The 12,109-nt window shown below is 46.6% G+C and overlaps 1 protein-coding gene across 3 annotated transcripts in view; it reads left to right on the forward strand.

Moving 5' to 3' along the window:
• The window catches only part of PRPSAP1 (phosphoribosyl pyrophosphate synthetase associated protein 1), a 30,063-nt gene extending 23,894 nt beyond the window's left edge, over positions 1–6,169 (forward strand). For 2 of the 3 annotated variants that reach the window (XM_066586253.1, XM_066586254.1), the window contains 3 exons: positions 1,420–1,490; positions 1,589–1,735; positions 4,125–6,168. In XM_066586253.1, coding sequence (XP_066442350.1) covers positions 1,420–1,490; positions 1,589–1,735; positions 4,125–4,283 — 377 coding nt within the window. In that variant the 3' untranslated portion in view covers positions 4,284–6,168. Of the gene's footprint in view, positions 1–1,419; positions 1,491–1,588; positions 1,736–4,124 lie in introns of all 3 variants that reach the window. The other variant, XM_066586252.1, reaches the window with a different exon arrangement.
• Positions 6,170–12,109: the final 5,940 nt, after the last annotated feature.

The following is a 12,109-nucleotide window of genomic DNA, read 5'->3' on the forward strand; positions in this document are numbered from 1 at the left end:
GAAACGCTGCCTATTTACTGGAGCTGCTGCGCTTGGAGAAGCGCAGCTGCTCCAGGAGGAGAGAGAAGAAGCCCGGCAGGGCTTCGGGATTTCCCCAAAGAAGGGAGAGTGAGCGGAGCTATGGGGAGTTTCCCCATAGCATGGAGAGATGGAGCAGGGCGAGGGGTTAATCCCCTATTGCTCTGCTCTCTGTCCCTAGCTATGGGGTAATCCCCCATAGCTCCGCTCACTCTCCCTGCTCTGGGGAGATCCCCCATAGCTCTGCTAAATCTCCTTGCTATGGGGAAAGCCCGAGGGATATCCCCATAGTGGTGACTAAAAGGGTGGGGCTTGAAAGAGTGGGCCTCCTCCCACGCTCTTTGGGGGAGGGGGGAAGCCCTGTAACCCCCCCCCCCCCTCTCTCTCCTTGCAATAGGGAAATCCCTTACAGAGAGAAGTGGGGGGGGGGGGTGTCAGTCGCCGCCTACTGCCCCCTGCTACTGCTGAATTGCACAGCAGAGGGGCAGGAGGAATACCCCGCTGCGTATAGCAGGACATTTAAAAGGAGCTTCTGGGCAGAAACACCTGTTAAATGCCCTGCTGTAAGCAGCGGGGAAGCTATTCCGTGCGCAGGAGTTTCCAATAACTCCTGCTCCCATAGGAGTCAATGGAAACCCCTGCTGCCGCGCACCGAAGATAGTGCATGTTCTATCTTTCTTAAGTGCGCTGCGTTTTACGCCCCTAATTCCGTGCAAATGAACGCTTCTATAGGAACCCATTGGTTCTTTTAGAAGCGTGCATTTTGCGTGTGCAAACAGCACGCAGGTCCTACCCAGGCCTTAGAATGTGTGTTTTAAGTTCAAGGAATGGTACATTTACATGATACCATTAAAAATATACATTTTGCCCCACAAAAAACAACCATTCATTACATCTCTGCCGACTGAAGAAATAGGTTATCGCTCCTTGAAGGTGGGGAGGAAAAGACAAAAATTTAAAAAAATGAAGACTCTCTGGCCTTGAAGAGGCTACTTATATAGCGGGAAATTGGGGTGTCAAATTCCTTCATTTATTTGGGATATGCAAACTTATGAAACGTAAGATTAGCAACAACCTTTTTACCTCCTCAGTACTTTCAGTAATAACATTTACATTGGCCACATGCACTGACGTTCCCTGACAAGTGCTGCCCATGTCTTGTCCGCATCGCCACAGGAGGTTGAGAGGATCAGGGCACAGCAGGGTTTCTGGTTAATGCCCATAGCCCTGCCCTCTGTCCAGCATGCTTGTATGGCAGACTACATTCCTCTAACACATTCACTGGCGCACACAGATAGCATTGCTGTGTAATTGTTCTTATTGACCGTGTTTTGCATGCTCCTTGCCCCTTATTGTTACATTACCAGAAAATTAACTTTTTCTTTCCTTGTCTTCATCAAGTGATGATGGCGAAGGAAAAGCCGCCAATCAGTGTGGTAGGAGATGTGGGCGGACGCATTGCCATCATAGTGGTAAGTATACGTTGTAATTCGCACCCTTGTCATTACCTATTGCCTATGTCTTTGAGAACTGTCTAATTGTAAACCTTTCCTTGGGTGTGTGACTTCAGGATGACATCATTGATGAAGTAGAGAGCTTTGTGGCGGCAGCGGAGATTCTTAAGGAACGTGGAGCATATAAGATTTTTGTGATGGCTACTCATGGTCTCTTGTCTGCAGATGCCCCTAACCTTATCGAAGACTCCTCAATCGATGAGGTCAGTGTCCAGATCAGTTTGTGCCCATTTTACAAGGCTGCAAGATATGGCCATAGACTTATTGTCAAAAAAAAAAAAATCCAGCACCTAGGAGTTGTGGGAATGGAATGAAACATTCTCTGTGTGATTGTAAAGTTGATATAAGTAAGTGATCACAATATCAGAGCAAAAGGATTTATTGCGGAAAACTGAACACTTGTAGGGAGGCTCTGGTGCCCTGTTGGACCGCCTCGAGCTTGGATACAAGATGTGATGCAGGCGGGCATGGAGGCATACAGGTTCCGTATGCTATCCTGCTCCACATTTGCTGTAACTGAGCCTCCAAATCGTTCAAACTCGTAGGTCGTCAAAGTTGGCATCCCAGATGGTCCCGTACACGTTTTATGAGGGATAAATCTGGGCGGCCATGGACATGTGACAATGTTGTGGAGACATTCCTGTGACACCCTTGTGTGTGCGGCCAAACATGATACTGCTGGAAAATACCTCTTGGAAGCCGGCATGAGAGGAACACGTGGCTGCAGGATGTCCTAAACAGATCACTGAGCTGTCATTGTCCCTCGTACCACCACTAGGGGGGACCGACTGTCATATGCGATGGCCCCCAGACCATCACACCAGCAGGGGTCAGTGTGCCGCTCCACAGCAAAGGCAGGATTGAGGTGCTCACTCCAAGGACTCCAGACACGAACATGTCATCAGTGTCCAAACTAAACCTGGATTTGTCACTGAAGACAACCTGGTTCCAATACATAGCAGTCCAGTTTTGTTGTTTGCGACTCTACTGTAAATGGGAACGACTGTGGGTGTCAAAGGCCGTACACAGAATGGGCTCTGTGAGACCAAATGTCCTTCAGCCAAGCGCTTGGAAATGGTTCAAGCAGACACGGGGGCCTGTAACAATAATAGGGCCCCCTGTCTCTGGATGGCGGACAATAAAACAGTTGGAGCTGCTCGTGTTTGTCAGATGGTCAGATGATCCTCTCTACTGGTGGTCTGTCAAGGACGTCCTGATCCCGGTCACCTTGTGTGCCCTCACACATCCACTGGTCCCAACACCTCCTAACAGTCTGGTCAGAACGGCCCGGGTGGTGGCAGTTCGCCGATACGACCATCCAGCTTCTAACATTCCAATAATACACCCACTCTTAGACTCTGCTAATGGGGCAAAATCTCTTCTCTGCATCATAGAGGCGTCTAGGGGTCAACAGGCTCCACACAAGAAGAGGTCACTACACCCAAGTGGCCTCTGGGAGCCTTTTATAGGCCAAGGGAGGAACCACATTCCTCTAATGTTGCCAGAACTCTAAATATTTGCGTTTCTGCCTGCGATGTAACTTCATGCAGCAAAACAACTCCTATGTGCTTGATTTATACATTTTTTTTTTTTGATGATGAATGTATTTTGCACATGCCACAGAATAACCACTGGATTGACCTACACATTTGGTTATAGCTGGGTGGGCCAAGTTCTACAGAATCAGTCCACAGTCTGATTACGGTAGTTAACTGTTTAGATGCCATGGTCAAAGCTGACCATGCATCTAAACAGTCAGGGGGAGGGGGACACCTTTTCACACGACCCACCGGCAACCCCGCAAGCAATCTAAGGGAGGGAGAAGGGAAGGTGGGTGCTGATGGGCTAGCACGGTAGCCCGACTGCTTCCAGGTCTGCCATGCATAGATGCCTTTTAAGCAGTGGCAGTGGTAAGGCTTCATAGCCAACATTAAAAAAAAAAGTTATATACAGCAATATTGAAGTATTGCAGGTGATCAGATGAATGCAAGCTGAAATCCCCTGCGGAATAAATGAAAATATAAGTTAAAAAAAACAAACTAAAAAGTGTGTGTGTGTGTGTGTATATATATATATATATATATATATATATATATATATATATATATATATATATATATATATATATATATATATATATTATATAAAAATAAATATAATATGATTCTCGCAGCGGGATGTGGAACCGTGCCCCTGCAGAGACCTGTGCCTCCCCTTCTGATGTGCCGGCTGCCGCCCAGCTGGTGGCATGCGCAGAGCGGAGCTGGTGAGTCTCTACTGACCTGCACAGAAATACAACATGTGGCAATTTGTTTTCCGTGTGTGTTTTCACGCGGACAAATCGCAGCTGTATGCATTCATGCAATCCTATGGCAATCCCGCCGCGGAATTTCCGCCTGTGTGCAGGGGGCCTTAAACATATCCACTAACCTGTATATGTGTGCCCTCGTATGCCTGTGTCAGTGAAAAAATAAAAAGAGTAATGCTTTTGGAAGGCCAGGATGAAAAGGGGTTAATGAGCCAATTTGATTGTGCTATGTATCCAACATCACCTCTTCCCATCGTGCTCATGTCTGATCTGTCTTATCCAAGGTCGTGGTGACAAACACCGTTCCCCACGAGGTACAGAAGCTACAGTGCTCCAAGATCAAAACGGTGGACATCAGCCTGATCCTGTCCGAAGCCATCCGTCGGATCCACAACGGAGAGTCCATGTCTTACCTATTCCGCAACATTGCAATGGACGATTGAAGGGTTCTAGTGTGCTGGATATGTGCCAGTCACGAGTGGGTAGAGCGCCACGTGCAGAAAAGTGTAGACATCCATTGAGGAATCCCGTCCTTTTTTTGCATTCACACTACAGGCACCGCCACTTTATTATTGGGAGATGATGGGAACCCTGCATTAGCTACACCTGAATTGGGGTTTTGAAAGGAAATGTAGCTTGGGTTCTAAATCTCCCTTCAATCCATCAAGAACTGGATGTATTAAATTTTTTTTTTTTACTTTTGGGTCCTCCAACAACCACAATAGTGTTGTTACTGCACCCTAGTGAAACAACATAACCCTAACTTCTGCCATAAGAGACAGAAGTATTGCTTCGCAATCTAGACTGGCACCACAGACCGCGGATACTACATACGTGTGCCAGTTAATTCATTTATAATACACGCTACACCGCAATATTACATGCTTTCAATATAAACACAAGTAAGCTAGGGCTATGATTATGGCTGGCAGAGTTGCTTCTGTTATGTTAAGGTCGGGACATCCCGAATTATTAGGTAAGTTATCGAGTCACGGGCATTGCCACTATGCTGGGCAGCAGCGTCCAGCTGTAACTCAGTGTAAGCATGCACTTGATACAGACATGCATTTATCTGCTTAACCTATACCAGTTTGCGTGTATACCATATATAAAATCTATGGAGTGTATCTACTTATACAAATGTGCATGAATATATAGCTCAAACATAATGTACATATTCAGGTGACTAAATATAGGTCCGCAATTGTTCAGATGACCTTGCTGTGGAATAATCAAAAGCTTTAGAATAATTAATGGGGTTGTCAAGGGCTTTTAATTAATGCTTCGGATCCCTGGGTCTGCCAACAATCAGCAAAGTGAAGGGGCACCAGCCTAGTTCACTGAGCTGCAGTACCAGGCTCATCCACATTCATATGTATAGCAGTGTACATGCATCAACAATGAAGGTACTCCTTTGGTACTACCTGTTAGTGGGGGTCCCTGTAGTTGTATCGTAGCCGTTCTGTAATGGGCTACAAGCAGAGCATCTGTCTTTCGCTATTCTAGTTCTGGCTTCTTTAATTCAAGCAGTTATGAATTCTGTTGCTTCACAGTTATAATTGCATTGGGAAAGTAGGTGACAGCGAATCGGGCTTCCATCAGCAGTCTAACATGAGTAGGATGGTGCCTTTGCTGTTAATAGGACACTTATTGGATATCATTTGCACTTCTAGTAACAGACATAATGAAGAAAAAACTTAAAGGGGTTGTCTCGCGGCAAACATCAAAATTTAACATTACCCTATTCCCCCTGTCACCCCCCTGGCATAAAATAGCAATTTAAAGCAGTTTTTAAACCGCTTGCTACTCACCGATCCGACGAAATATGGAGTTATAAAAATCTTCTCCCTAAGATGGCCGCCGGTCCTTTCCCAGGGATGCACTGCGGTTTTCTCCCATGGGCTCTGTGCGTTCCATTGCCGATTCCAGCCTCCTGATTGGCTGGAATCGGCACACGTGACAGGGCGGAGCTACGATGACGCGTGACCAGCTCTCCGGCACGAGCGGCCCCATTCACCAGCCAGAAGCACGGACTGCGCAAGCGCGTCTAAAAACGCCAGAAGACATCAGAATTAGACGGATCCATGGAGACGAGGACGCTAGCAACGGAGCAGGTAAGTGAATAACTTCTGTATGGCTCATGTTTAATGCACGATGTACATTACAAAGTGCATTAATATGGCCATACAGAAGTGTATAACCCCACTTGCTGCCGTGAGACAACCCCTTTAAAGGTAGAAGCTGAGTGGCAATCAACATGGGTGTTAGAGATGAGCGAGTATACTCGCTAAAGGCAATTGCTCGAGCGAGCATTGCCTTTAGGGAGTATCTCCCCGTTTGAGATGGAAGGTTCGGGTGCCGGCGGGGGGGGAGCGGTGAGTAGCGGCAGTCAGCAGGAGGGAGCGGGGGGGGGGGGGGAGAGAAGGAGAGAGAGATCTCCCCTCCGTTCCGCCCCGCTCTCCCCCGCAGCTCCCTGCCGGCACCCGAACCTTCCGTCTCGAGCGGGCAGGTACTCGCTAAAGGCAATGCTCGCTCGAGTAATTGCCTTTAGCGAGTATACTCGCTCATCTCTAATGGGTGCCCTTATAGATCCCTGAATGTAAAATCTGTCAAGTGGTTAAAGGGGTTGTGTGAGTTTAGAATAAGTATGGGCTTCTTTCCCAGAAACCGGGCACTCTCGCCTGTTGGCAGTGTCTGGTTTTACAACTCCTACCCAATCACTTAAAGGGGTTGTGCCCTATCAAACTGCTGGGATTTCTACAGATCCTGGGTCTGTTCGGTCACTGAGTGAATGGAGTGGAGGTCGCACAAGCATGTTGCTGCTCCATTCACCTCGCAGACCGTGCTGGAAATTGCCGAAGCGCAAGAATTCAGCAATCTCCGATGTGGTCATTGAAGTAAATGGAGCAGCCGTGCATCTGGATGACCTATGCTCCAGTCACTCTGAGACCGGACGGACCCCCATTCTCATAATAAGTGTGTTCAGCCACTTGGACTGCTTTTCCTGTGCATCACTTGGCACAAACCCTTTAGCAAGTGTTATATGAAAACATACGTTTTGATCATTGGGGATCTGGGTGCTGAAATAAAAGGTCGCTATGCCCCTTCAGCTTCGAGCATGCAGTGTAAAAGTACACAAGTCAAAGTCAGTACGCTGCACACTCAGCTGGGCAAAGCCAGTGCATGCCAAAGGGGCACAGCGCTCAGACAAGTGCTATGCCCCTTTGTTTCAGTGTAGGCCTCAGCACCTGGACCCCTCCTGATCAAAGCCTCTGCAATGCCGAAAGTTTTATGAAATCATAGCTCCATTATAAGTGACAGGGGTATGAGCTGCAAAACTTTTACACAGCAGAAAGACAAGAGTGGTGCCCTTTGTTTCGGGAATTAGCGAGAGCCTCAGTAACCGGGACGCCACGGATCAAAACTTTCACTATGTCAAAAGTTTCATGGCACAACGGTTACGTTGAATGGGGCAGAACTGCCCATAGAGAAGAGTGGCAGTGCCAGGGATCCTGAGTGGTGGATCATCTATCAATGATCTATCTAAGGATAGGTCATCAATAGAGAAAATGTCCCGAGTCCTAGACTGCCCTTTAAGAGCCCCTAATGGAGCTGCCACCCTACTTGTCATCCCACTTCCCAAGAAGACCATTGATTTGACCAGATAGTTAATTCCTCATGCTCGGTGCTGACACAAAAGAGCATACGTAATTGTACTTGGGTGTTCATTGTAGTACATACAGTATACAAATGTATATACAACCTGTGTAACTATATAGATACGAGTATATTCCCACACTGTATATACTCTTCTACCCAGAAGGCAGTGCGTGCATTATACAAGGCATGTAGGTGAACACGATGCTAATGTCCTGTGAATCCGATGACCGTCCTGATCTCGCTCCCGTCAGAGGACGCTACAGGGCCGCGCTATTCCATGTATATTGTATATAGTTTACAAGAACCTGTTTGCTGTGTAGAGATCCAACAGGACCATTCTGTTTACTAGGCATGTTTAGCTTCTGTTTGAATTGACCTGCTCCAGGCGGGCTTACAGTTTGGAGTACTGTACTATATACAAGTTTGTGTTTTTACTTCTTCTTTAAACAACATGCAATAATATGTTTGCAGATAACATTTTAGTTTAACTTTTTTTATGATTTAATGGTTAAAAAAACCTGAATTGAGTTTAGTGTTTTGTGATCCTGTTTTTTTGTTCTTTTTATGGCTGATTTGGGTTGGATTGTGGTGATGTTTTAGGTTGCCATTAAAGATCATTCGCTTACATATATAATACTGTGTTGTAGAGTTGTTTACTAACAGTTGGCTCCCATCTAAAGGTTCTGTTCACACTTCCGTTCCACCTTCTGCATTCGTGTTTTTTTTTTCATGGGAGCAGCAAAACAGAATGCTGGACCCCATTGACTATAATGGGGTCTGTCTGGCTTGGATCATGCACTCCAAAATGTTTGCCTGTGCTATTTGGTCCAGCATTTTGTACCCTATCTGCATGGGAGGCTCCGAATGGAGTTGCTGACGCAGATGTGAACAAAGCCTTGGACGCTATAGGATCTTTGTATAGGGCGTTCCCCTATTGTAAAGGCAGTATTGTGGGCACTACTACTGGGTGATATTGGCATGAGTGGTATGTCATCTTGGCCATGCATTTGTCAGCTGATGCCGGGAGATAATGTAATGTGTGTGGGCAACCCGACAGTCCTCATTGTGGGCATTGGGCTCATACAGGAGGTGCATGTTTATATGGGGATGGATGAAGGCTTACAACTAGGCTATATTTCTGTCCAGCTCTGTTCAATAAAGGTGAATTAGATAAGACATGGCTAGACCCATACACTCCAGGCTGGGAGGGAGGCCATGTATTGGCTTGAGCATCGTTGTCGGGTTTCCATGCAGTCACGCTATTTCTGTGGGTTGTGATAGGAAAGCATTTTAACCCTTTCCAATCCACTGTCTGATGTCTAAAGACATTCTGATTAAAAGGCTGTACAGCTCAGATCTCGGAAGATGTCCGGCAGGGTATTCTTACTGTAGATTACTGGCCGCTCTGTTGTCGGGGGCCTCTCCAGCATGTCACATACCACAGTACTGGCTCTAGCCAGCAGATGGCACCATTGTATAATGGCAGAAAGAGAAAGTCCCCCTAGGAAACCCTGAATCCAAAATTGGATTCAAAAGTTATCTTATTTTCAGGCTAACTTCACATGGACGAGTGTGATATTGGGCCATGAATCACAGTCCGGTGGCTTGCTCTCCAACATGCGATATCCACACGGAGGCCAGGCATTTTCATACTTAAAACTGCCTCGCATCACTTTGGGGAAGTAGCGATCCCGCCGCGGCGGAGGACTGCGGAGTGTCACCAATTGAAAACAATGGGATATGCTAGGGGGAAAAAAATTGCTCGTGTATGACCCCATTTAAAATAATGGGGTTCATATTCGTGCGAGATTTGTGCGTCTCACAATGCAGAACTCTTGTGTGATTTTTCTCGGCCTTAACGAATAACACGAAAAAGTAAAAAGATAAATGACCTGAGCGATGTTCTCCTACTTTCTATTGTCATTCCCTGTCTGTGATCTTTGTTCTACGTGGACGATGCACTGTCTATAGGCGTACATCCACGCAAAAAAACGCACGCATCCGTGACTGATCGTGTCCATACGCAGATCATTTTTGGAACTCTGATAACACCTGCATGGAGGTCAAATTAGCCGGTTGGGTGAACTTCATAAAACTGAGCAACACTGACACCTACTGTTCATACATAGGTACTAGAGATGAGCGAGCGTACTCGGATAAGCACTACTCGCTCGAGTAATTGGCTTTATCCGAGTACCGCTGTGCTCGGGGCTAAAGATTCGGGTGCCGGCACGGAGCGGGGAGCTGCAGGGGAGAGTGGGGAGGAACGGAGGGGAGATCTTTCTCTCCCTCTCTCCCGCCCGCTCTCCCCTGCTCCCCGCTGCGACTCACCTGTCAGCCGCAGCGGCACCCGAATCTTTAGCCCCGAGCACAGCGATACTCGGATAAAGCACATTACTCGAGCGAGTACCGCTTATCCGAGTACGCTCGCTCATCTCTAATAGGTACTATATGGAATTTCTAATTGAATCTGAAGTCAAAAATGATCAACTGGATATGACAGTGTTTTTTGCATGTTGTGGAGGCTCCATCCGTGCACAGTCACAGTATGGTAGCTATCTTCTTTGCAGTCAAGCTAATTATATAAAGAGGTAACAGGACTGTGCAGCTAACACATAGCTATGATTTTATACATATTATATAGATGTGCTTTAAACCTAATCGCCATAGGATTCATGAAGCCCTAAACCGATATTTGATATAAGGGCTTGTTCACGTCAGCATTATGGATTTTATTTTTGTGTTCTGTCATAAGAACAGAAAAACGGGAGCCATGGCCTGAACAGATCTGCCCTATCACATGACCAAGCTAGTTTTAACCCTTTCCAATACAATTTTGGATTCAAGGTTTCCTAAAAGGCTTTCTCTTTTTGATGTTATACAACAGTGCCATCTGCTGGCTAAAGCCAGTGTGTCTGCGCCAGAGAGGCTCCAACAGCGAAGTGGCTGGCAATAGACGGTAAGAATACCCTGTCGGACATCTTCTGAAATTGGAGCTGTACAAGCTTTGAATCAGAATGTAGGAAGATGTTAGACAGTGGATTGGAAAGGGTTAATGGGGTCCATCCGGCTTCTTTTATACCTTTTGCATTTGGCACTGCAGTCAGCGCTATTGCCTCTGAGATTTTAATGGAGCTCTTTAATGGAACCTCCAACACATGTGAATAAACAATAGATATTTCTTACCTGTGTCATCTATAAAGAAATACTCCAAGTTTGCAGCAGAAGGAGGCCTTCATTCCCCATACAACTGTGAACTCATGGCTGCCAATGCATTGCCTGTAGGGGGGGGGGGGGGGGGGTAGGTAATGTGAGACTGGCACTGTGGTCTCTCCTAGTAATCCCAGAACATACATGATGGCTGCAGCTGGATATATGGCCAAAGTCACATGCCCATAAAACCACCAGGCAGTCGGTAGTCAGCAGGGCAAACGGACATGATGTTAAAAGAGAACCGGTCATCGCTCCTGGCATGTCTGTATTAGGAAATCCCTGCATTCCCAGTAATTCTGAATTGCGGTGGTCCTCCGTTCTTCCTGAATATTTATAAACAAATTGACAACTGTGTGTTGCCATTCCTCTTGTCAAAGGAGGTGTGACCATTCCAAGCACTGATTGGACACTATTAGGGACACCCAGTTGTCAATTTATTCACGATTTCTAGGAGAAATCACAAAGGAACGGCACAACACGGAGATCTAAGAAAAGAGAATCCAGAATTGTTTGCATGGGGAATACAAGTATTTACTAAAACAGATCAGGTAAGAGATGTGACAGCGCCTCGTTCAGGGCACACATCAGATCACTGCTGAAAATCTGTACCAAATGCTGTGTTTGTAATTCAAAGGTTGCAAACTGTGAAATCTGCTCTGAAAATCTCACGTCTGTATTAGAGATGAGCGAGCGTACTCGCTAAGGCAAACCACTCGAGCGAGTAGTGCCTTATGCGAGTACCTGCCCGCTCATCTCAAAAGATTCGGGTGCCGGCGTAGAGCGGGGAGGAATCGAATGGGAGGGGGGATCTCTTCACCCCCCGCTCCCCCCTGCTCACTCCCGCAACTCACCACTCCCCCCGCCGACACCCGAATCTTTAGAGACGAGCGGGCAGGTACTCGCATAAGGCACTACTGGCTCGAGTAGTTTGCCTTAGCGAGTACGCTCGCTCATCTCTGGTCTGTATGCATAAAACCCTGCGGGAGTGTAGAAATGTATTTGCCTGCGAATTACTGCGTATCACATGCACGTACATTGCGCGTGTAATACGCGGTAAACTTGAGCACGGCCTAAATGGACACCCAGATTGAAAATCTCCACCACACGTCAATTTATGCTGAGGATTTCTTCCACAGCGCATTATGAGATTTCTGGAAATCTCCTCCATGGAGCTTGTCCTGGATGTAACATGCAGAGGATTTTCCACAGTATTTCCACTATGTGTCAAACCGTAAATGTTCAAAGTGATGGGGAATCCGACCGAGATGGGAATCGTTGCTGACCAACTCTTCATTGTACTGCAGAACAAATGTGAATGTGGAATTTATTTTAATAAACCTTAGTGTGTTACTACAACTGTAGCGTGTCATCTCTGGGACTGTTACACGTATGCGTG

The sequence above is a fragment of the Eleutherodactylus coqui genome, chromosome 13 (genome assembly GCF_035609145.1).
Source record: "Eleutherodactylus coqui strain aEleCoq1 chromosome 13, aEleCoq1.hap1, whole genome shotgun sequence".
Taxonomy (NCBI): domain Eukaryota; kingdom Metazoa; phylum Chordata; class Amphibia; order Anura; family Eleutherodactylidae; genus Eleutherodactylus; species Eleutherodactylus coqui.